The following is a 26,391-nucleotide window of genomic DNA, read 5'->3' on the forward strand; positions in this document are numbered from 1 at the left end:
TTATTTAAAGTAAATGGAAATTCTGAAATAATATATATATATATATATATATATACAGGCAGTTAAAACAGTCGAATAAATGGGAGACAAATTTCTTCCATGACAAAGGCTTAAACGATTTATGTCCAACTTTTGATTTGTGTGGAAATTTTATGAAAATTACATTTATACAACCTAAACCTGGATGAGGATAAAAGTAAGATAGAAAAACTCACTATCTTCAAACAGTGCTTCAAATGATTATAATCAACTCTGTACAATGTACCAATTGTTCCTGCTGGCCTAATGCTTTAAGAAGTTTATTGAGGCCACCAACAAAGCTTCTGGATTAAACCTAGGAAATGCTATGCATAGAATTTATCTTTAAGAACTAGACAGGAATTGCCAGATTTACCCTAAGAAGCATAATTATACACATACTTTTCTCTCCACTGAATATTCCAGAAAGGCATCAAACATGGATTAAACAAAACTCTAAAGGAGAACAAACTGTCCCTAAAAAGAATGTTTTTGTGGGTTTTTTTTTAACCCCTTTGCATTTCTCTCATCTCGAGTGATGGCTTAGACATATTAATTTATCTACAGCATTTTCATACTGCCCATCCACAGGATTTTAGGTTGAATATCCATCACAAGGGCAAAATGCTAAAAAGTCTGTGACTGTTTCTTTACAGCATGTTATGTTTTATTTTAGGACTGAAATAATCCTTTTAAAAAGAGTTTCTAAAATCTGATTGCAACGTTATCCTGCAATAGACGTGTTTAAATAGACACAATTTCAATTATATTATTTTAAATTGCTGTTAGAAATTGCTTCCACTGAAGTTCATCTTTATTTCTTTGATTAAAGATTAATCAGTCTGGGCTTTTTTTTAAAAAAAAATTGTTTTGAAGCAGTGGGATTAAGCCCTCGAAATGCAATTGCCCACAGATTTTCTCAACAATATACAGATATACTTCATTTAATATCTACTTGTCCAGTGACTGCGATTATGACAGTGCTGAATTGGGGGGGGGGCACTTACAAGGGGTTCTAGTAGTTGTGGCTGTTGCAGCGCCCCCCTCCCTCCCTCCCCAGTCATGTAATTGCAATTCAGGCACCTGGTGACCAGTTTGCAATTATGATGTCACAACATCCCTAGGTCACATGATCACCATTTATGAACTTAACTGGTGATTTCCACCAACGAAGTCTATGCGGAAGCTGGCAGAAGGTCGCAAATTCTGATCACGACACATTACGCTACAACTGCACCTGACAGCAGCAATTGGACAGCGGAAACGGCCATCGTAAATTGGTGTGGTCACATGATACCACACTCTATGGATTGTGTAGCTTAGTGATGGAGTTACTGATCCCAATTATCCTCACCAAACAAGGAATACCTGAACCTTAAATATTGTGAAAATAATCCCTTTTCAAAAATCCATCGATAGTGGGAAGCATAAAGGCCATCTTATATATTTTGTTCCGAATGCATGAATACCCAGTATTTTAAAACTGGATTTGGAAAAAAAAAAACAAGGAGAGTATCTTGCATTCAAAGCAGCATCTGAGAACTACCATCTGAGAGCCACTATATTAAGATAACAGAATGACCTTGACTCAAAAAGACTACGGACTGAAACATGTTCAGCACATTCCGTACCACAACTGTACAAGCATGTGAAGATTTTGCCTCATCCCTTGCTTTGCTTTATCACAGCAAGAACAGATGTTAGTGAATTGCTAGCAAGCTTACAAAGCCATTCCTGTTTTCTAATTTTTGGCAGTATAAACATATACAGACCCAACACTTCCAGTTCCTATTTCAAAGCCACTATTGGCAGACACACACACTGTTCTGTTTTCTTTCTATATTGAACACCAGGTTTCTACAATCATCCTCCTCTCTTAACGACCCCATAATCCCTTGCAGGGTGGAGTCTGGGTAACTGAATGAAGCTGAGTGTTTACTGGCCGGATGCCCTTCCTGTCGCCAATGTGGAGTTTTATTCAGCAGATATATTCTCAGTGTGCCCAGAGAGAGAAATATCTGCCTCTACCTAGGATCGAATTCACAGCCTCCTGATTGTGAGGCGAGAGCTCCACCTCTAGGCCACCGCACCCCTCGCCAGGTTTCTACAATGGCGATGCCTTTTGGGAGGATTGTACATCATCTTCCATGAACCTCAGCTACTATCCCCATGAACCATGCTAACTGTGGATTGTGGGATTTGTAGGCTGTTGCATTAGGAAGGCACCACATTTGAAAGGTGTTTGTTGTTCAAAGTAGCATTCAATCTGGGAACAGATAACAGCAATGACATTACTGATGTTCGGTTTTCCAAATTCTGCCTCTTCTGGTCCTACAGTACACATTGCCCCTGGGCCACCGGAAGTTTAATTTGATGGAATGGGGATCTCCACTGCTCAGATAGGGTTCCAACAGAAGGGAAAGCAAGTAAAACAACAACTAGCAACAGCCACTCCTCAAATTTATGGCTGTTACAGGAAGGGACTGTGTGGATTATCGTGCTTTGATAAACACAGCACCATCGGGGACCGTTGCACACTCCTCTTGTTCAGTTACAGTCTCAACGGTCCCCGAAGCTGATACAATCACTACACTTTTAGAGGTCGAATTGCTTTTTTCTTTTTCAGCAATGGCAGCACACACGGCCAAGATCTCATCGCTTTCAAAATCATAATCTGGGATTGGCTCCTCCAAAGTTTTTGCCTCAGCCCCCTGTGTTCCTGTCTCCGTTTTGGTTGCTTTTTTCTGTTGTTGTAATTTTTTTGCCCAGGAAAGATCTTCGTTCCACAATTCAGTGTTGAGTGGATAGATGTGCAAGGCAATCTGGAAACTTCGAATAGCCTGAAAAAAACAAGCAGGAAAATACAGCCATTAGCATCTGCCAACCCATCAATACTATCATGCCTTGAAAGAGTTAAGAGACGTATTAAGGGACTGTATTAAGATCTAATGGGATTATATGGATTCTACTTATACCATGTTTCCCTGAAAATAACACCCTGTCTTTTATATATATAAATATATTACCACTAAAAAAGGCACCACGTCTTATTTTTGGGAGGTGGGAGTTGTCCACTGATTAACCTCACTTGCGCCATCGTTCCCAGCCTCCTTTTCGCTGTCAGAGGCCTTCAGGAACTTCTTCTGCAGCCGGCAAGGTTTTCCTGAAGGCCTCTGCAGGATCAATCCAGAGCTCTGTTACTGGGTGCAGAGGCCTTCAGGAAAACCTTGCAAGCTGCAGAAGAAATGGGCCAGCAAAGCAGGTGTCAGGGTGTGCGAGCACAAAAAGTTGTACAAGATGGCCAAGTTTTGTTTCTCTCAACAAAATATTGCCAGAGATATGTTTCAAAGTTGCTGGAACCTCAGAATCATACTGTAGAAGGCTGCGGTATGGGGTCAAACAAATGCCTGTATCTCCGCAAGTATTGCATCGGCATATGTAACACTTTACCAATGTTCATTGACATGTGTGCACGTTCACACAAAATTTCATCGAAATCCGTGATGGTCAAGTGGGGCACTTTTCTGAAATCAGACTACTTGACATGGAATGACCCAGCTGAATATACTATATTCTGAATATACTATATCTGACTCTCATATACACTATATCTGACTCTCATATACACTAACAACAATGGGCCAAAAAGTGCTATCAGCTTCGTCTCTATGTTTGTGGGTTTTCATGAGCAAAACTATAGTTTATGAGAAAGTACATTTATGAAATATACTCAATTAACTGAGGCTCTCCCATAGCACAATGGAAAAAATGGTTTTCATGAGCTCAGCTTGGTTTGTGTATTGGACTCATGGATTACCAAAGTCCTTTTTTTTTCTAATTTAGTGTGTTGTAAGCACTTGGCATGACATTTTCTTTTTTTATAAATACAATTCTTATTGAGATTTTCTTTACAATGTGGAAGTATTTTGAACAGTTCTCCTTCCACAATAAAATGTAACAAATATTTTCAGATATATAACATTATGTCCTCTTTACCATCTAGGTAGTTATCAAAAATAGCCTCTCAGTTATTTGCTGAAACCAGTGTGTTTATGAAAAATCTTTATCTTAGTCTCACTCGTTATTCATTTTTGGAATTTTAAGTATGCTTGACTTCATATTATTCATCAAAAAGTTTGAGAAATCTTTTAGCCTTTCGCAATCTGATAGAACTATGAAAACATTAATACCAGCAAGAGTTTCTTGTTCAGTATCATTAAAAAAACACAGAATTGTAGAATACGTTTTTGGCTAAACATTGGCTGAACATTATCATCACTTACTTCTTAAACCATTTCAACTGAAAATGGAGCAGCAAGGTATCTTTTAATCCAGGCATTGGAAGTAGAATTGCGTTTTGCCTATTCCTGCTACCTTGGTTTTCATCATTATGTTTTTATTGATTTTTCTTTCTGTCAGCAATTTGGCAATTCTCATAATTCCCTAATATCAGGGTTATCTGATCACCAGATTCCCACGGCTCAGATACCATCAGTTGTTAAAACTTATTTAGTACCTTGCAATTTAAGTCTGGCTAACGAAGTCTGACTGCAAGGGATATGTTATTTATCAAAAACTTTCTGCCCAACAAAATCCCCCACTCTTCCTGAACAGATCACATTTTGCATAGGAATTAACATCTGCCTAATATGATGCAATAAATGTGACTTAGCTGATGCTGATAAATTAGCAATGGACCCATGAACATAGACAGTCTAAACAACACGTTCTATTCAAAATCATAACAGAAGTTGCTTAACTAGGTGCTTATGAACTTAAGACGGTGTAACTCAGGTTTCAGGACATGTTGCTAAACCTTTGTGAACTCACTGCTAACTGCAATGTTGATTTTGCTGATGTTTCTATATTTATTAGAGTATAATGCTAACACAGCACAGCATAGCAAGCCTGTAGTTCTTCGAATATTACTAGAACTTTGGATCCTTGTTGTGATCTATCTCTCTGACCTAAATGGATGGTTGAGAGAGAAAAGAGGACATTCTAGCCTTGAGGTAGGCCTGATTGGGCTAGTGAAGCCCAGGTAGAAGCTCAGGGGTGAAGAAGATTAAAGAAACAGCAGCTGAGCCTAAAGATTGCTACTAACTAAACCAGGGGTCAGCAACCTGCGGCTCTGGAGCCACATGTGGCTCTTTCATCCCTCTGCTGCGGCTCCTTGTTGCTGGTCGGCTTCACAATTGATAGGGCTTTCGGTTAGGACAGGTAGAGGAAAAAGGATGCCGTGCGAGGAGGCGACTCTATGGTGGGGGAACCGACTTCTGGTCAACAGAGGAAAAAGGACGTCATGCTAGGAGGAGACTATGATGTGGGAACTGGACTTCCGGTCGGCTCCAGAATTGAACGGGGGCTTCCGGTTGGGACCTTTGTGGCTCTTTTAAGGTTGCCGACCCCTGAACTAGACAAACAGATTCTATGAAAAATACCCCGGATATATATATATAAAAAGAGAGCCTGACATGGTTCTGATTCTTGTAGGCCTTCTGCTGAAAGGATCATAAATCCTCCTGTCTGGATTACTGTTGAAGAGCATTCAGAAGCTTCAGCTGGTGCAGAATGCAACTGCAAGGTTGGAAATGGTGTTGGTTAATACCACAGCTTCATGAGTTGCATTCATGGCCAGATGCAATTCAAGGTACTGGCAGTCATCTTTAAAGACCTTCCTAGCTTGGGTTCAGTTACCTTCTCCCACTCATTTGTACCCTTTGCAATCCAATCTGGCAGGATGGGCATGTTCCAGGTCCCATCAGCCAAGGAATATCACCTGGTGGGGACTAGGGAGCTGTGCCTTTCCTGCGATAGTGCCTGCTCTCTGGAACATTCTCCTTTTAGACATTTGGATGGCCAAACTCTACAGCAGGGGTGTCAAACTCAATTTCATTGAGGGTTGCATCAGGGTTGTGTTTGACCTTGGGGGTGAGGGTGGCCAGGTTGACGTCACTCGTGTCGGGGTGACGTCACGTCACTATGGTGGCCTGAGTGCTCTGCCAGTGAAACTGGCTCCCGAGTTCCATTTTTGGGTGCGACACCCTCCTGCAACCTTCTGCCAGCAAAAACAGAGCTCGGAAGGGGGGGGGCACACGCAGCCCACACAAGTTCTGTTTTCAGCTGGGATACCCTCCTGCAACCCTCTGCCAGCAAAAACGCGGCACTCCCAACTCCGTTTTTGCTGGCAGAGGCACCCCGGGCCAGTCCTTCGCTGTTTGCAGGGCAGCCCCACGGGCCAGATCTAAGCACATCGTGAGCTACAGGCTTTTTGGAAGGTCTTGAAAAACCTGGTTATGTGCCAGGTCTGGGGTCTCAAGTGAGTGAACCCTGGTTCCTGGTTAACATCTATGAATTATAGTATTTGTTCATACACACATACACACACATATTCTTTTTTATTGTTATTGTAAATTGGTTTTGAATTCATTTTGTGATTGCTTGCTGCCCAGAGTCACTTGTTTGAGATGGGTAGCCATACAAATTAAATGAATGAGTGAATGAATAAATGAATGCAAGTCTGTGGTATTTCATACACATTTCTCTTGTGGCGGAGATGCCTCATTGAGTAGATCGTGAAACCTTTGGGCCAGGCTTTTAAACTGTAGCTTTTAAACTATAGTTGCTAAACACATTTCCTCAATTCACCACCATTATCAAAAATCCTGTCTTCAAAGGTCACATCGATACCTAAAGATCCTTGCGAAATATAAATACACTGTAGATTTACTAATGCAGCAATACTAGTTACAGGCAATAAGGCAGCAATTTTCATAAATGAAAACAAATACCCTCAATCTCTCACTTCATATTGGAACACAAATACACTATTTACATTCAAATAACTTCAAATAATTTTCAAAAATTAACATTCAAAAATTCAAATAATTTTTTTATAAACCTACTAAAAGATTCAACTCACACTGGATTTCATACCCAGAGATTATATGTCTGACTATATATGAAGACCCCAGTATTCCTACTTGAAAGCATGGGAGTGACTGAAATACTCCACTGCTTCATTTCATACAAAGAAAATCTCCTATTTTAAGGCTGCAGCAGAAAAAGGCATGGTGTTTTCCATGTGAAGTCAAAACGAAACTTTTACAAAAGTTGCAATGGAAACTTTTCTAGAGCAAGAGAAATGAGGATACCAGAAGAAAATATTCAGAGGAAAATAGTGTAGAGAAACTACGGGGGGAAAAAATAAAACCACTAGAAATACCATGTGAAGGATACTAGCAAAGTAATTCAATATATGGTCATTAAACTGTCAGGGTGACTCAGAGGTGATTCAGAATATAAGTAATTAGGAATAGATGCAAGAAGCCTCTTTTTATAATGAAATTAAATTTTTGTACTGAAAAAAGCTTAACCAAAACTTTGTTTAAAACTTCCTCTCTGTTCTGGTCAAAATGAACATTTAAATGTACAAATGCAGAAAGCAGAAAGCATTGGTAACTTGGGGATACATTTGTGAACACTTGATCATTTCTCTACATTAGGTAGTCAAATAGAAAAACTTTCATGAAAATTTCATTTCATGAAAGAAATGAAAAGAACATGTAACAAATGAACGTGAGCAACGTTGAGAAATCTGCCTTTCCATTTCTCACATGAATGTTTGCCAGATTAATCATGAGTGAGAGGGTGCATACTTGTATGGTCAGTGAAAAATCATGTCTTATGTGTTTCCTTGTATACTGAACTATGAAGCAGAATCCTTTGCAACATTCAGATCTTCCAGAATGGATGCTTTGGGTGGTCCAGAAATTAAGTGGGTATAGAAGCAATTTCCGGAAGGCAGGAAGTTTGAAAACCGTAATGTTAAATTAAGAGCAAATTAGCAACCATTTGGGATGAATTCAAAGTTAATAAATTCTAGGATTACAACCAAATTCCTAATATAATTGGGTTGCAGTCCAGCTGGAATTCTGCATGCACAGTCTCTTTCACAATCAAGCTAGATTAAGAAAAAGTTCCAGGAAATCTTACAAGACTTGAAAACTAAAGTGAGATACCGCAGATTAACTAATGGTGTTTTAGCTATTGGGGGCAATATGTTGACTCTGTAAACTGCTTAGAAAGGCTGTAAAGTGGTATATAAGTCTAAGTGCTATTGCTATCACAACATTTATCTAGTCCCTTGCACACGCATTATAGATGCAAGAAGGAACAACTAACTGTAGCTTCCTTAGGTTTTTGTGTTTGATGAAAATATGGAGGCAGTCCTCGACGTATGACCACAACTGAGCCCAAAATTTGCTAAGTGAGACAGATGTTGAGTGAGTTTTGCCCGACTTTATGACCTTTCTTGCCATAGTTGTTAAGCGAATCACTGCACTTGTTAAGTTAGTAACCCGGTTAGTAAGTAAATCTGGCTTCTCCATTGACTTTGCTTATCAGAAGGTCGCAAAAGGTGATCGCATGACCCCAGGACACTGCGACTGTCATAAACATGAGTCAGTTGCCAAGTGTTTGAATTTTGATTCCATGATTGCATGCAATGCTGCAACGGTCGTAAGTGTGAAAAACAGACATAAGTCATTTTTTTCAGTGCCATTGTAACTTCAAACTAGGAGTTCACTAAATGAACTATTGTTAAATTGATGACAATCTGTATATAAAATAACTTTCCAGAAGTTGGAAACTACAGGTAGATCTTGCTCAACAAATACTTGATTTGGAACTTAGGAAGGTTCTAGAACAGTGGTCACCAACTGGTGGTCCGTGAGAAAATTCTGGTGGTTCGCGGCGCACCCGGGTGGAGGAGTTGCTCTGGGATGACCAATGGGCAGTCCCGTGACTAGAGCTTTGGAATATAGGATTGGTCAATACAGGCTCATGGTGGGCCTGTAAATCTCCACTGTAAATGGAGGTTCGTGCAACTTGTAACTTTGCAGCACAGCCCTCGCCAGCCAGAATGATGTAAAGGTGCAAGGGGAGGTGGCGGTGCAGGCGGGCCGAAGCAACAGGTGGCGGGAACCCCGGGCTGTTTCTTCCCCCTGCTGTAGCTTCCTGTCGGCTGAACCCACCCCTCGACCCACCCCTCGCCCTCCCTTCCCAGGCACTCCTCGCCTGGCCTGAAAAGGGAAGGGCGGGGGATGGAGATTCGCTCCATATTCTAGAGGGGGAGCGAAGCTTCATCTCTTGCTGGATCTCGCGGCCGTTTCTTCCGCCCCTTGTTGGTGCTCCACGCACCTTGGTCTCTCGGGGAGATGCTTGACTTCTTCTCAGCCCCAAGACACTGGCTGGCCCATGAGATGAGAGGCAGAAAGAGAATGAGAGAGAGAATGAAAGAGAGAGACAGCGAGAGAGAATGAAAGAGAGAGAATGAGAGAGAGAATCAGAATCAGAATGAAAGAGAATGAGAGAGAGAGAAAGAGACAGAGAATGAAAGAGAGAACCAGAAAGAGAAAGAATCAGAATGAGAGAGAGAGAGAGACTGGGGAAAGAGAGATGAGAGAAAGGATTATAGAGTGGGAGAGAGCGAGAAAAAGAGAGGGAGAGAGAGAGAGAGAGAGAGAGAGAAGAATGAGAGAGAAAGAGTGGGAGAGAGGGGGGAAGAGAGAGAGAGAAAGAGAGAGGAGGGAGAGTGCCTAAAGGACCCCATCCTATCACTGGGAGTTCAGGTGCTTCAGCAAGCGGCGTGCTGGATTCGTATTAGTGGTCCGTGGGATTTAAAATTATGAACTTGGTGGTCCCTGAGGTCCAAAAGGTTGGGGACCCCTGCTCTAGAATTCAGTATTGGACCTGTCCACTTCCTGAAGGTCAACAAATAGAGATCCCAAATAACATTGCAAGATTTCATCTCAGCACCTCTGTCCAACTAGGTTCCAGCTCTGACAGAATATCAGTGGTTTTATTCTACAATTAACTTTTCAAATTTCTCTGAAATGATATAGGTTCTCTTGCTTGAGCAGGAGGCTGGACTAGAAGACCTCCAAGGTTCTGTTCTGTTCTGTTGTTCTGTTCTGTTGTGTTCTGTTGTGTTCTAGTCTAGTCTAGTCTAGTCTAGTCTAGTCTAGTCTAGTCTAGTCTAGTCTAGTCTAGTCTAGTCTAGTCTAGTCTAGTCTAGTCTAGTCATCACATCACATCGGCCAACCAATGTTCTTCCAGGATTAGAAACCCATTCCCTATAACGAGGATTAGAAACTTTAAACCACACTGGAGCAGGACGCTATTCAGGAGAAATCTTTTCACATGCTCTTTTTGGTCCTACATTCCAGAATTTGACCAGGTACTCAACCAAACTACTTGCTAGTCCATTGGGAAAATCATAAATGCCCTATGAAAACGAGCTGGTCACATCAGGTACCTGGGGAGGACCAAGTATGAGTCTTTCCTCTCTGCAGTGGTACAGAAAGCTCCAGACACTAGACTGGTCTGACTACAATAGGACAGCTGGCAATATACTCCACTTCCAGGTCACAATTCCCCTGGTTTTAAGATAAAAACCAAATCTATTCCACCCTATGTATAACAGGTCCACGAAGATCTAGAACAAGCCCATGGTTATCATTGTGTCTATGAAATAATTAATTACCTCTGACCAGGGGTAAAATCCAGCAGGTTCTGACAGGTTCTGGAGAACCGATAGTGGAAATTTTGAGCAGTTCGGAGAACCGGCAGTTCGGAGAACTGGCACCCCACTCTGGCTGGCCCCAGAGTGGGATGGGAATGGAGATTTTGCAATAAACTTCCCCCAGGAGTGGGGAGGGAATGGGGATTTTGCATTATCCTTCCCTTGCCACGCCCAAGCCATGCCCATCAAGCCACGCCCATAGAACCAGTAGTAAAAAAATTTGGATTTCACCACTACCTCTAACTCTCTCCTCTTTACAGCAATTTGTGTAACTTCCTGAAGCAATGGTTGTTGAACAGGTGTATAAATGGCTGTCAAAAGTACTACCAAATTCTGTGTTTATACGTACCAACGTGATTTCTCCTAATCCAAGTTGGGCCCGCCCCAGCGTTTGCCATGCTTCCCAAGAATGGGGATCTCTCTGGACAGCCATTTCTGCTGCCTGCACTGCAGGAAACATTTCATGCAGAGACATCAAAACCTAAATAGAAAGAGGGAGTGGGGGGGAGAGAAAGACTTAAACTAGCTTCAGACATTGTTTTTCTTCTTTTATTTATTCACATTTCAAAGCTTCCCAACAATTTTGGATGAGTTATAATTTTTTTAAAAAAATGAAAAAGAAAATGGTCAACCAGAAGAATATATCTTGTATAACACTGGAGAGATTAATAACAGAATGACCTACACTTCTAGGCGAAAACATAGCGAGAAAAATTACAGGGGACCCTGAGAGTATTTTTAAGATTCATAAAATCAAAAACTGTCAATTTAAATCTGAATTTTAAAATCTATGTAATAGCAGTAACACTTAAGACATATATAGTGCTCCATAGTGCTTTACAGCATCTTCAGAACAGTTTAAAATGTCACATATTGCCCCCAACAATCTGGGTCCTCATTTTACCGACCCTGGAAGGATGGAAGGCTGAGTCAACTTTGAGCCAGTCAGGATCAAACTCCAGGCTGTGGGCAGAGTCAGCCTGCAATACTATGTTCTAACCACTGTACACCACGGCTCCTTGATGCTTCATCTTTTTAAAAGTGAGCTCAATTAAGAGTGAAATATCATCATCATTTTAGCCATTGTCTATCGACTGCTGGATGAAGGCCTTTTCTGCATGTTCCCAACCAATACGGTTCTGAGCTTTTTTTTCTTTTTTTTCCAATTGGAGCCGCAATACGCAATCCATCTTGTTTCAGGGACCCTTTTTATCAAGTGGATCCATTCTATGACTGCCTTGGTCCACCTGCCATCAGTACTTCTTGCTATGTGACCAGCCCATTTCCATTACTCTTGATGTTATTGTATACTTTCACTTGTTCTGTTAATTCATGTGCAGGTCTTTCTATCTTGTCTTGTGATGCCAAGCATGTGTGTGTGTGTGTGTGTGTGTGTGTGTGTGTGTGTGTGTGAGAGAGAGAGAGAGAGAGAGAGAGAGAAAGAGAGAGAGAGAGAGAGAGAGGGGGGGGGGAGAGGGAGAGGGAGAGGGAGAGAGAAAAACCAGCAGGGAAGGTCACAAGTCACTCTGATAAATTGCATTCACTCTCAGAGCTTTTTACACATAAACAATGGAATGGAAGGGAAGGGAAGGGAAGGGAAGGGAAGGGAAGGGAAGGGAAGGGAAGGGAAGGGAAGGGAAGGGAAGAGAAGAGAAGAGAAGAGAAGAGAAGAGAAGAGAAGAGAAGAGAAGAGAAGAGAAGAGAAGAGAAGAGAAGAGAAGAGAAGAGAAGAGAAGAGAAGAGAATTCTTTATTAGCCAAGTGTGATTGGACACACAAGGAATTTGTCTTTGGTGCATATCTAAAAATATTTAAAGCACATGTACCTGCAAACCCAGAAGCCACCCCTGCTAGGCTCAAGTTGTGCCATGCATTCACATACCCTCTTCCCACTCTGCAACAGCCACTTTTATCTGCCCATTGATTTGCTTGTGAGCCCTTGTGCTGCCTTCCCCGTGGATTTTGCTTACTGCAAGCTGGCAGGAAGTTGTAAGGAAGTCCTTGCTTAAGTCCCATGATCCTTGCTTAACAATGACAATAGCGAGTGCCAGGATTGCTGTTACTAAGAAATGAAGTCATGTGACATCATACTTTATGACTGCATTGCTTACGATGGAAATTCTGGTCCCGATTGCCGTCATAATCCGAGAACTGCCTGCCCTCTAGTGTCACTACTGACAAACCCATGCAACTAGAAGATGCCTAGGTTGGAAAGTGCAATTCTACTTAACCCTGTCTTAAAATTTATGAAGCAAAACTATAGCAATTCCTTTCTATCTAAATTCTGAATTTGCACATTTTTTCATCAAGAAATGTATCAGTATTGTGCAGTCACTTGTTACAGTATTACAGACAATACAACAATTCTAGAACCGGAAGGTTGTTCTAGGCATTTCATGCCTGGCTCTAGAAACATCATTTTTTGGTTTCATGGAAATAGCCAACAAAGCTAAGCTAAATTATTCCAACTGTCTATCAATTTTGAATTGTATAATATGCTCAGCTTTCAAATTATGAGTGTTAGCACCTGGCTTGATCCATTTCCAACTGGCGCAAAAGTATATCGATCCATCAGAAATCAGCATCTTTTATTTCTATTTTTTAAAAAAGGACCAAAAAAAGAGAGAAAAGAATCAGATGCAAATTCTGTTTGTTCTCATCTCATCCAACAATCAAGTAGAAAAATCTGGACATATGCTTGGAATGCTTGAGGCTTGCAAAGCATGTGCCTTGGCAGATCTAATCTCTCCTGAGTCATTAATGTCTATTAATTCTTCTCATGTGATGTTGGGAAATGGGAACAAATGGGAACAATTACAGGATGCTGCTGGTTGTAAAAATGCGATGTGGGAAGCTCCTTCAGGTCCTTTGTTTGTACATCCTCCAAATCAGAACAATAAATCCGAATTGCCCTCCTGTGCATTGTACCCACGATGGAAATTGTGGACAGCATCTGTAATAATAAACCCTCCTCTGGTCCTTCACCTTTCATTGCAGGTTGTTTGCTCCATGACACAGATGCTACTGTTGACACAGAGCGTTTCGTTTTAATCTTTCACACAACAGCTGGTGGATTTAAGGTTGCCCACTAATGAGAGACAACTTGCTTAGTTCACTATTTGACTTTTAAAGTACTACTATATTAACATTGGAGCCCGCCCTCGGATGAAGAAAAAAGCCATCGCAGAATTCTTCTCAGAGATATGCAAATATATACATGCATTATTAAAAACTCCCTAAGATTATGGACAACTTAAAAGTTTTTCTATGAGTCATTTATAGAGCACTTATCAAAGCAGGGAGAATCCAAGAGCCTTTTTTTTTTTTTTTAATTTTTACAAAAATAACACACGAGTCAGGCATGGTGTGGTTAGAAAGACAGAACAGTCACGTAGAACGTGCGATGTGCCTCTTTGGATTGCAGCCATAAGCATCATAATTTAAACGCAGACTGGCTTTTGATGTTCCAAAGCAACAACGTGGAACAAACACAAATCGCCTTTCTTCTGCTACAGCATTCCGAAGGCTATAAATGGATATATAAATACAGGTAGTCCTTGACTTACAACAGTTCGTTTAGTTGAACAGTTGTTCAAAGTTACAATAGCACTGAAAAATGTGACTTAATGAGAGTTTTTTTTTCCACAGTTACGGCCTTTGCAGCATCCCCATGATCAAAATTCAGATGCCTGCCAACTGGTTCATGTTTATGACCGTTCCTGGGTCCCAAGGTCATGGGATCTCCCCTTTTCCAACCTTCTCACAAGCAAAGTCAATGCGAAAGCCAAGTTCACTTAACAACCAGGTTCACTAACTGCAGTGATTCACTTAACAACTGTGGCAAGAAAGACCCTAAAATGGGGCAAAACTCACTTAACACGTGTCTCGCTTAACAACAGAAATCTGGGACTCAATTGCGGTTGTAAGTCAAGGACTACCTGTATTTCCTTTTTGTTCTCGAAAGTTCTTCTACAAATTGTATGGGTTGCACATCTCTTACAGTTAAGTCCTCAATTTACAAACGCAACTGAACCCAATGTTTCCATTGCTAAGCAGTTCAGTGAGTCACACCCCATTTTACTTTTGTCTTGTGACTTTTTGTCACAACTTTTAAGTGAATCGTGGGCCCTTTAAATAAATCTGGTGTCCCTTATTGTCTTTGCTCATCAAAAGCCAGCTAGGAAGGTTGCAAATTGCATGACCCCCTCCTGGGACAATGCAACTGTCATGAATACATGCCAGCTGGCAAGCACCTGAATTTTGACCATATGACGATGGGGATGCTGCAATGGTTGTATAAGAACTGGTCATAAGTCCTAAATCGAGGACTATCTATATGGCAGAAAAAGAACATTTTCCATTTTCTGAGGTTGAGCTGCAGCAGTGATTCAGTATAGTGCTGGTTTCACCCTCCTACATCTACTCTTTTGAAGGGTCCCATCAAGAACCTTTTCGTGAAGTACAGGGAAGAGATGCCTCAAAGTGTCTATGGAGAATCTCAGTCATCCAGGTCATGGTTGTCCCAAAGGTGCTTTTTCAGGACTTTCTTTTTCCTTGAAGATGTTTCGCTTCTCATCTCATTCTCCAGTTCTTCAGAAGCTTCTTGGATGAGAAGCGAAACGTCTTCAAGGAAACATGAAGAAAGTCCAGTTGTCTCTTGAAAAAGCACCTTTGGAAGATGCCTCAAAGCAAATCATCTTCCCACTGTTTTCCTTTAGAAGCAGTGCACAGCTCATTCATACCTGGATCCAATGCTATGGATAAGAAGAAAAGGCTGAACTGAGCTAAGACCAGATGTTTTGGCAATAGTTTCTCCCAACTTGGTACTGTCAGGTTTCGATGCTATCTCAAAATAAATGAACTTCCAGACTGCCAATCTTTAAGGAAATTTTCTCTTTATTCGAGCACAGCAACCTGATCCTGACTCTTCGCGGTCAATACTGACCTTTGCCTCCCCAATCCCTCCCTTTCCGATCCCCAATTCTCTGCTTCTCATTGGCTATCTTCTAAGTCACTCTCTTTTTCGTCAGTTCACAGGAATGTTTCCCCCCTCCTCATCTCCGAGGAGACCGAATCTTCAAAGGGATTTAGCAGGCAAAAGTTCAGGCTTCATCCTCCCTTTTCTATGTCAGTGCTGAGACGCTGACAGGTACTTTCTATAGGTTATAGGTACTATAGGTACTTTCTATAGGTTCTATAGGTTATACTATGATTCTTTTCTAGGACTTTGCCTTTACTCATTTGAAGCCATGAAGGATACTCATGTTCCCCCTTGTTTTCTTGTTTCTTCATTGGTTGGGAAGCAATTCTTTCCATACTTGGGAGTCTTATGCTAGTTTATACACATGCCTGTAGGGTCTTTGATTAATATTTCAAATAAAATAAATTTAACCTTGTGGCTCTTGCTCTTGGCTCATTTGAATACAAATGGGTGGTGACTTGTTGTAACCTGCTGGTTGGAACTAATAAATGATTATTTGGATCTTCTGCAGTTGGTACTTTCTGGGTGAGTTTCCTACTGTAGCAACAATACTTGAATTTCCCATTCGTTGTGGGCAATTACATGGGCAGATAGCTATATTAGATGAAATTCAATACATTTAAAAGACAGTAGACTGGGATTTAATGATCCAACAGCTAGGCTTTTCCTTACAAAGCTGTAAGATAACACCTTCTAAGTCTGTATCTATATGTTTTGAGTGAACTATCCATAGCTGTAAATAGTTTCAGCTTGCCTTTTAAGCACACAGTTAGCAGAAGATCTAAATTTGTCTCTGCTGAATATCTTTAGGACATTCACTTGGAAGATGGGGGAGAAGAAACACAAGAGTGGAAAGCTTTAGAACAATATAAAATAGTAAGGATATACCATATTTTCCGGCGTATAAGACGACTTTTTAACACATGAAAATCTTCTCAAAAGTCGGGGGTCGTCTTATACGCCGGGTGTAGTTCTCCTGTAACCAGGCAGACCAGCCCGAAAGGCTCTGATGAGCCTTAAATGGCTCTGGCGATCCCAGCTCTGACAATCCCAGCTGAGTTCCCTGCAACTCAGCTGGGATGGCCAGAAACCACGTGAAAGGAAAAAAGTTTTTTCCCTTTTACTCTGTGGATCCCAGCTCTGACGATCCCAGCTGAGTTCCCTGCAACTCAGCTGGGATCGCCAGAAACCACGTAAAAGGGAAAAAGTTTTTTACCTTTTACTCTGAGGATCCCAGCTCTGACGATCCCAGCTGAGTTCCCTGCAACTCAGCTGGGATCGCCAGAAACCACGTAAAAGGGAAAAAGTTTTTTACCTTTTACTCTGAGGATCCCAGCTCTGACGATCCCAGCTGAGTTCCCTGCAACTCAGCTGGGATCGCCAGAAACCACGTAAAAGGGAAAAAGTTTTTTACCTTTTACTCTGAGGATCCCAGCTCTGACGATCCCAGCTGAGTTCCCTGCAACTCAGCTGGGATCGCCAGAAACCACGTAAAAGGGAAAAAGTTTTTTACCTTTTACTCTGAGGATCCCAGCTCTGACGATCCCAGCTGAGTTCCCTGCAACTCAGCTGGGATCGCCAGAAACCACGTAAAAGGGAAAAAGTTTTTTACCTTTTACTCTGAGGATCCCAGCTCTGAGGATCCCAGCTGAGTTCCCTGCAACTCAGCTGGGATGGCCAGAGCCATGTAAAAGGGAAAAAGTTTTCCCCCTCCAGCTTGCTTACCTCAGCTGCTAGTCGCAACGCTTGCCTTGCTTTGCTTGCCTGAATCTATTCAGGCAAGCAAGCAACTCCCTGCCTGCAATCAAGCAAGGAGTTAGTTGTGGACTTCAACTCCCAGAATTCCTCAGCCAGCAAAGCAAAGCTGGCTGAGGAATTCTGGGAGTTGAAGTCTACAAGTCTTAAAGTTGCCAAGGTTGGAGACCCCTGTTCTATTGGGTAAGTTTTTTTCCTCTTTGGGAGCTTTAAAAAAAATAGTCAATTGGGGTTTTTTTAGTTGTTCTTTTTTAGACCTAGCCATTTAAAGTTTAGGAAGTTTTAAATTTAGCTTTCATATAAAAATAAAAATAAAATAAAATAAAATAATATTTGTGCAGCTTTCTGAGATTTAGTGTGTTTCTGTAGTGTTTCACTCCAACTACACAAACACACAAAATCTCACAAAGCTGTATGTGGAATTTTGTGTGTGTAAAGTGTGAAAGTTGGTTTTTTGGACTTTTTGTGGCTGTGTGAGGTTCCTGCTTGTTGCAGGGGCCATTTTGGGTCTAGCACAGCTGCTTTTACATTGTAGGTGAGCCAGTTGATGTTTTTTAATTTTTATTTGGTGTGCATTGGAAGAGGGGCAGTCTTATATGGCGAGTATAGCCCAAACCCTATATTTTAACAGGAAAAGTTGGGAGTCGTCTTATACGCCCAGTCGTCTTATACGCCGGAAAATACGGTATTTTTGTTTCAGACTGGGATTATTACTGATTTTAGGGGAAAAGATAAGTTGCATTCTATTGCAAAGAAACGATCCAAGTATTACCTGTGATTTCATCTCATACAGAGTGGCATCTTCAGGGGTTAACTGAAGTGCTTCGTCCCATTTGTGAAGAGCTTCCTGGTACCTGCAAATTGTTAAGAAGTAATTTATTCTTAATAAATGTATGAATATTTTAAAGGTTGGCACCTTGATCATTGTGCCAAATATGTTTTTAACAGTGATGTATTTGCGGAGATATCTCCTAAAGCAATGCTTCTCAACCTTGGCAATTTTAATATGCCTGGACTTCAATCCCTAGTCAGAGTATTCTGGGAATTGAAGTCCAGATATCTTAAAAGTTACTAACATTGAGGAACACTGTCCTAAACAGTACACATTTGTTGCATAAATTCATTAATAGGTGCTTTTTTTCTGCATTCCCATTCTTATCACAGAAATCTAAACCAACGCTAGTACTGAAATATAATCAGATATTTTTGCAGCATGCTCTGAGGATCTAAAGCCTTAGATGCATACTAGATGTACAGTCTATATCACGTATATGTACAGCCATTATATGAGCTGTACTTTTGCTTATCCCAAAGGTTTAGTTTTTCCTAACTTGGAAAAAAAAATTAACAAAGAAATATTCATTTTTAACATGCAGTTAATCTGAAGCTAAGCATTACATGTTTAGAATTGTAAACGTGCACCTGTATGATATCTGTCATAAAGAGAAGAATCCTGTGAGATAAATAGCTTTACTGTAGACTGTGAATTCTCTACCCAAAAGGTACAAGAACTAGTAGGATCTGCACGTGGGAAAATATGTTGTCCGGGAAAATAGCAATTCAACTAAATTCCCTAGCTTCAAGCCATAACATTAAACAGAAGACTGATGACTTAGCATTCTTCAAAACTTGGCAACAAACTTATGCTTCTGTAATACTGCAATATCTTTAACATTTTGAAAGCATTCCTCACAACTTTCTGCTGCAGTAGTGTAAATCAAATCAATTTATAGTACCATCTTAATATTCTGAGAACATCATTTATTTTAAAAGAAACATCTAACATGAGTAATGACACACTTCAATAATAATCAGTATCTTTTGAAATGGGCTTCCTGGTTTTTTTTAAAGTTTATTTTTAATAAGCAATATAACTTTTTTAGTTTTAACTATCTGCTTATCTTACATGAGCTGTGTTAAATGTCTAAATGTGATCTCAGTAATTTTTTAAAAATACAAATGCATAGGACCCAGGGGAGATACCATACAGTCATTAAGTCTTTTTAAAAAATGTAGATGATGTTTCATGTTTCACTCAAAGTATCTGAGGGACAAAAAAAGAAGTAATAAAAGTATTAAGCCCGATGGCCGAAAAAAAACCAGGACTAAAGTAACAGTTAAGCCTTCTGGAGTTTATACTGTCAGCAAAACAAAGAAAGGAGGACAATCTTCCCTGGAGAGAAAAACATATTTCTCCATGTGCAAAATATGAACTGTTCAATGAATCATTTTTTAAAAAATTATCAGTGGAAAAACATTCGTGCAAGAATTTATTTTGCATGTTGATCTGAGGACAGCACCAACCGACTAGAACAGTGATGGCTAACCTTTTACAGACTGAGTGGCCAAAGCGCAAGCACAGGATCGAATGCATGTGGGCGCTTGAACCCCCAAAATGCAATGCGCGTGTGGCCCCGTCCATATGTCCCGCCCCCCACACATGCATAGCCCCTGCATGTGCCCCACCTATGCATGCACAAGTGGCCCCCCCATGCACCCCTCCCCCCCACACCCACCGCACCCCACGCATGCGCAGCAGAGACCTGACCAGCTGGCCGGTGGGAGGCGTACACCATGTGCTGAACTGGGGCGACGGCTCATGTGCTGCGTGCCACACCTGTGGCATGTGTGCCATAGGTTCGCCATCACGGGACTAGAAACTCATCGGCTTTCCCCAGTTGTCATCCAAAACTGAGTTGGACTTGGAAATTGCCAGAATTCTTATCCAGCATGGGTGCTGCCCTCCCACAAATATGGAGGGTGCCAAACGAAGGTAAACTGATCTAGATCCTTAAAATCCAGAAGCAAAGACCTCAATGCATTGTAAGCCGCCCTGAGTCTCCGGAGAAGGACAGCATATAAATCGAACAAATAAACAAATAAACAAATAAACAAATAAACAAACAAACAAATAAATAAATAAATAAATAAATAAATAAATAAATAAATCAGTGCAAAGAGAAAACTTTATAAAATACTTCCCACTTTTTGCAACCTCTTCAATTTCCTTTCTTGGCTCTCCTTACTGAGCCAGCCCAGCCCAGCCCAGCCCAAGCTGTGAACACACAGACATGGTGTTCAGGCTGCCAGAACATGTAGGAGGAATTCTGGTTCATACTGTATTACTGCATGAAATGCTGACAAATCATAAATTTGTTCTCAGTCCTCCTGTACATTTTTCATCTGGGTATTTTGTATGCGCTCCAGCAAAGCACCAAGATGGGGGGGGGAAGGATCTGTGATGTACATTAAGGTAGGGCATTTCGTTTAAAACAGGTGCTAGGCACTTGGGTTATCTGATGTCATTTGAGGCAAGTGTTAGTCACGATTAATATAAAACAAATAGTCCTCGACTCTATTACTCATCAAGCTGAGCAGCTGGTCCTTTAAATCGAAAGCAACCATTTATGGAACCTGAAGGAAGCAGATTGGAACAAGTCTTCCTACAGAAAGTCTATCTATGTGGTTAGGAGTTGACACTATGATGCTATATAATCATCACCCTTATGGAAATACACTGCTTGTCTTACATATGGACTGGACTGACATTGCCGCTTTGCTGGTAACATCAAGGGAAGCGAGGCTTAAACCCTTGAACCTGTTTTGTAAGAAAGCAGCACGAGCACACAGTTGTGAAATCCAAATTTTTTTTACTACCGGTTCTGTGGACGTGGCAGAGGAAGGATACTGTAAAATCTCCATTCCCACCCCACTCCTGGGGGAAGGGTACTGCAAAATCTCCATTCCCATTCCACTCCTGGGGGAAGGGTACTGCAAAATCTCCATTCCCACCCCACTCCAGGGGAAGGATATTGCAAAAACTCCATTCCCACCCCACTCCTGGGGGAAGGATACTGCAAAATCTTCATTTCCACCCCACTCCAGGGGAAGGTAGTACAGTGGTTTAATGCACCCTGTTATTAACACAGCTGCCTGCAATTTCTGCAGGTTCGAATCTTACCAGGCTCACGGTTGACTCAGCCTTCCATCCTTTCTAAGGTAGGTTAAATGAGGACCCAGTTTGTGGGGGCAATAAGCTGACTTTGTATAAATATACAAAAGTATGAAGGCTATTGCTTAATGCATTGTAAGCCGCCCTGAGTCTCCGGAGAAGGGCGGCATATAAATCAAATTAAAAAAAAAAAAAAAGGATATTGCAAAAACTCCATTCCCACCCCACTCCTGGGGGAAGGATACTGCAAAATCTCCATTCCCACCCCACTCCAGAGGAAGGATACTGCAAAATCCCCATTCCCTCCCAACTCCTGGGGAAAGATTATTGCAAAATCTCCATTCCCACCCCACTCTTGGGCCGGCCAGAAGGCCAGCCAGAGGTGGTATTTGCCGGTTCTCCGAACTGCTCAAAATTTCCGCTACCGGTTCTCCAGAACCTGTCAGAACCTGCTGGATTTCACCCCTGTGAGCACGGTATAGAAAGAATACAAATTGCTCTTTTTCCTTACATTAAAAAGAACAGGAAAACAAGATTTCTTTGTGAATAAGATACAATTATCACTTTTACTAGCAAACAGGTCTAGAAAATTAGATGTCTAAAAAAGGTGGTAATAGCCAGGTTAATTTTTAAACTTTAAATGTGAACAACTTGTTCATTAAAACTTCTGGATGGATAAAGAAGTAGTGGGTGTGAACAAAGGTCAGAATTGCTAGGAAGAGAGTTATGCTACTTCCACCAAAAAGAAAAAGCCTGCTGTTTCCATATTATGTGCTCTTTGACAATTAAGAGTAATGGTTTAATTTGTTCTTGTTGTTCTGGTCTGGTTGTCTTTCATGTTAATGCATCCGTCTGCCTTCTTGCAACCTGTATCTACTGTTAAGATTCATACTGGATATGTGCCCTGTGCTTTGTTCTTGATTTGAGTCTTTCCATGCACACATCCACACCCATATAAAAACTCCAGTTGCACTCACCATTTCAAAGACTGCAAATGGCCATTTTCTAAGCCATGTAATTTTACACAGAAATTGTCCATTTCTACCATATCTAAAAATTTTCTGTAAAATTATATGGCTTAGGAAAATGGCCACTTGCAGTCTTTTAAATTTTACATGTCTACGCAAAATTAATTTTCTACGTAAAATTACATGAAAGTCTAGCTGAGCTGGGTGTTCACATCTTTGCAACTGCCACAATTTAGCTGTTAGGTTGGCGAAGCCACAGAAGATCTCCTTTCTGGCGGTGACAATATCAAACATCTTATAGCAATAACAATAGCACTTAGACTTATATACCGCTTAATAGTGCTTTACAGCCCTCTCTAAGCGGTTGAGTCAGCATATTGTCCCCAGCAATCTGGCTCCTCATTTTACTCACCTCGGAAGGATGGAAGGCTGAGTCAACCTTGAGCCTGGTGAGATTTGAACTGCCAAATTGCAGTCAGCCAGCAGTCAGCAGAAGAAGCCTGCAGTACTGCATTCTAACCACTGTGCCACCTCGGCTCTTATTGTAATCTTCTCCTTCAGCATCTCAGGAGTGTGATTTAATTCTCACCAGTCTTCAATGTCTGGAGGGCCGATGTATTTGAGTTTTGCCATCAAGCCCCACTGGGAGTCTAAGCTGGCTGGTGGTGGTCCTGTGGGAGAACCAACTATCAACCTGCAGCCTAGACAAGACGCTCAGAGGAGCGTAGCCATCTTGTCTTTGTTTGGTCCTGATGTCTGGCAGGGGAAAGCAGTAGCCATCTTACCTTCCTTAAGTCACCATGGAACTTGTGGATTCCAAAACAGCCGCAACAGGCACTTGGATGGCCATCTTGCCCTGGCAGTGGGGTTTTTGATCTGGCTTCCTGACCCTTAAGGCCATTTGCCATGGATTTCCAGACTGCAATCTTCTGTTCAGTTTGGGCTGGAGTTGATTTTAGTTTATGCCAGGGGTTCTCAAACTTTTTAAACAGGGGGCCAATTCATGGGACCTGGACCGGCTGGGTGGGTGTGGCTAGGCTGTCATGTGACTGGCGTGGCGTGGCCAATATAGCAGTCCATTAAACAATACACACAAATTAAACTTTAATTTGTTATGCTCCTGGGGATGGAAAACAGGTTAGTGAAGGGATGTGGCTGCCGTGTGTGTGTATATGTGTGTGTGTGTGGGACTTCTGTTGTTGTGTGTGTTGTGTGTGTGTGTCTTTCTCTCTCTCTCTTCTTCCCTCTCGCTCTATGGAGGCCAGAAAGACCAAACACGTGTCCCATTTTTGGCCTCCCGAGGCCTCCACCAATCCGTTTTTGGCCTCCTCGGCCTCCAGTATAACTCTGCCACCCAAAAACGGGCCAGTTTTTGGCCTCTTCAGCCTCCAGAAGGCAGGTGGGAGCTGGCGGGTAGGTGAAGTGATATGGGCAGGGCAGCCTCGTGGTCCCACGCGAGCCAGATTAATGGCTATGGCGGGCTGTATCCAGCCCGCAGGCCGTAGTTTGAGTACCCCTGGTGGGATTTATAGTTTATAGTTCTTCTTTCCCCACATCCCAGTTGGAAGATGGAAAAGGGAGTGCGGCTGATGCTTATGTGCTGTTTTAGATCTGTCTAACCTGGTGTAAGTGGGGAGACTGTTTGAACCGCTGTAATGCACTCTACATAGGGCTGCCCCTGAAGAGTACAGGTAGTCCTCTACTTACCACAGCTCATTTAGTAACCGTTCAAAGTTACGGCACTGAAAAAAGTGATTTATGATCGTTTTGCACAGTTGCAGCATCCCCATGGTCATGTGATCAACATTCAGACGCTTGGCAACTGGTTCATATTTATGACAATCACAGTGTCCTGGGGTCATCTGGTCCCGTTTTGCAACCTTCTGACCAGCAAAGTCAGTGGGGAAGACAGATTACTAACTAATCAACTGCACTGCTTCACTTAACAGCTGTGGCACGGTGGTAAAATGGGGCAAAGCTCACTTAACAAGTGTCTCACGTAACGACCGAAATATTGGACTCAATTGTGGCCGTAAATCGAGGACTACCTGCATTTCAACAGGTGCAAAATGCAGCTGGACAGGTAGTAAAGGGTGCCACTTATTCAGCCACATGTAACAACACTACTCTGCGAGCTGCATTTATACTTCGGGGCGCAATTCAAGCCGGTTGTCACCTTTAAAGTCCTTCATGGCTTGAGATCAACTATCCAAAGAACTGTTTTTTCCCGGTTATCTGGTTTGGAAGGAAGACATGTTCTATGCCAGGGGTCTTCAAATTTGGCAGCTTTAAGACTTGTGGACTTCAATTCCCAGAATTCTCCAGCCAGCATAGCATAGATGGCTGGAGAATTCTGGGAATTGAAGTCCACAAGTCCACAAGTCTTAAAGCTTCCAAGTTTGAAGACCTCTGGCTCTATGCTATGAAACCTTCTCTATCTGGAGACGAGCTGTAAGGCCCTGAAAACCTGACTGTGTGGCTCAGCCTGGAGCCCAGACTGTGTAAAAGGTGCCACCACCTGGTTGTGCTAGCAAATATTGATTGTGATTATCTTCCTCAGCTGCTGGGTGTCTTCATTTTTAGATTTGTAATGGGAACTATTTTTAATTCAGGTTAAGATTGTCACTGTCCAGACTCGCTTGTTGAGACAGGCAGCGTACAAGTTGAACAAATGAATAAATAGGTCAGATTACCAATTACGTTACTACTGATATTTAAACTTTTCAAAAGTGAAACATTTCCATAACAAATCTTGAAGCAGTCTCTCAGCTGCCATAAATTATCTTCCTGAATTACAAAGAAACTTCCTTGCAGGAAGTTACTTGCAGAAACTTCCATGAAATGTACGATACGGTATATATTTGGGTGTCCTTTTATTACTCCAAGGCAACTGAGGGCTTTTTCCTCCTCAGATAAACAGTTTGCAGAATAGAGAAACCCTATCACAAATGTTTCACATGGTTCTTTCTTCCTTGCAGACAGCTTCATGCCCATCTGACTCAAAAAACGCCGTATTGCCAAGAGATAACGAGTGCAAAAGAACACGGAGGCAACATTTTCCCTTAGGTTAAAAATGTGCATTCTCTATCTTTCTTTTTTACATGTTTGTGTAAATTGAAGGAAAAAAAATGTCTTTGGAGATTGCATTTAGGATTTCAAACACTTTAGAAGAAACCACACAGACACACTATTTCACAAAGCAGCACAGTAAAAATGCCACGAACACAACAAAATAAAAACAGTATGTATATGTATATATGTGTGTGCAAGTCTTGGAGTATTCGGGTCTTTTCCCATGTAAGATTCAGAGTATCTTGGCATTTTACATGGGAATCTTACATGGGAAAAGACCCGAATACGCTAAGACTTGGATACCTCTACCCATGAAAATCTACAAAAACATGTGTGTGTGTGTAAAGAAAGAAGCAGACATACTGCGAACTCAGGAACTTAAAATTTAAAATGTTAAAAGAATTAAAATTTTATTTTACTAAGCTTTCGTCAGCCATCTGCTGACATCGTCAGAGTATTAAACTACCATTATAGAGATCTCTGCCTTTATATGCCATTAATCAATTTGGCCCTTGCACATGTAATAGGCCCTTCCAGCTGTCTTTATATCTATTATCTATCTATCTATCTATCTATCTATCTATCTATCTATCTATCTATCTATCTATCCATCCATCCATCCATCCATCCATCCATCCATCCACCCATCCATGTGAAGCCTTCTAAAAAAAGCTTTCCAAGATACTTATAAAAATAAAACCAGACAGACAACATTTAAATGGCATGCAGGCCACCCCCAACCTCCTGTTTAGTGGCTTCTGAAATCTCCTTCCCTCAAAACTGCACCAGTAATAGACTAGATATTCTAGAAACAACAGGCTGATTCCTTTCTCCATTTTCATTTCCAGGAAAAAAAAAAACACCTACAATTGTTTCCTTTCAGGAAAAGAGCTTTTCATTAAAGCCATTTTAGTGGAAAATGAAAAATAAATAAAACCACTCATGAAATCTCACAATGCATCTAAACCTGTTGAGAATGCACCACCAAATACTCCATATGGCATAGTGATGCTGGTATGAATGGATTAGCAGTCCAACGTATCGGGAGACCCAGGATTTCA

The 26,391-nt window shown here is 41.4% G+C and overlaps 1 protein-coding gene across 1 annotated transcript in view; it reads right to left on the reverse strand.

The window, feature by feature from the left end:
• Window positions 1–283: 283 nt before the first annotated feature.
• The window catches only part of TTC33 (tetratricopeptide repeat domain 33), a 40,786-nt gene continuing 14,678 nt past the window's right edge, over window positions 284–26,391 (reverse strand). The window contains exons 3-5 of the mRNA XM_034440793.3: window positions 18,111–18,192; window positions 10,953–11,084; window positions 284–2,858 (exon numbers count right to left, since the gene is read on the reverse strand). Coding sequence (XP_034296684.2) covers window positions 2,511–2,858; window positions 10,953–11,084; window positions 18,111–18,192 — 562 coding nt within the window. The 3' untranslated portion in view covers window positions 284–2,510. The remainder of the gene's footprint in view (window positions 2,859–10,952; window positions 11,085–18,110; window positions 18,193–26,391) is intronic.

The sequence above is a fragment of the Pantherophis guttatus genome, chromosome 2 (genome assembly GCF_059756535.1).
Source record: "Pantherophis guttatus breed Tessera chromosome 2, ASM5975653v1, whole genome shotgun sequence".
Lineage (NCBI taxonomy): Eukaryota > Metazoa > Chordata > Lepidosauria > Squamata > Colubridae > Pantherophis > Pantherophis guttatus.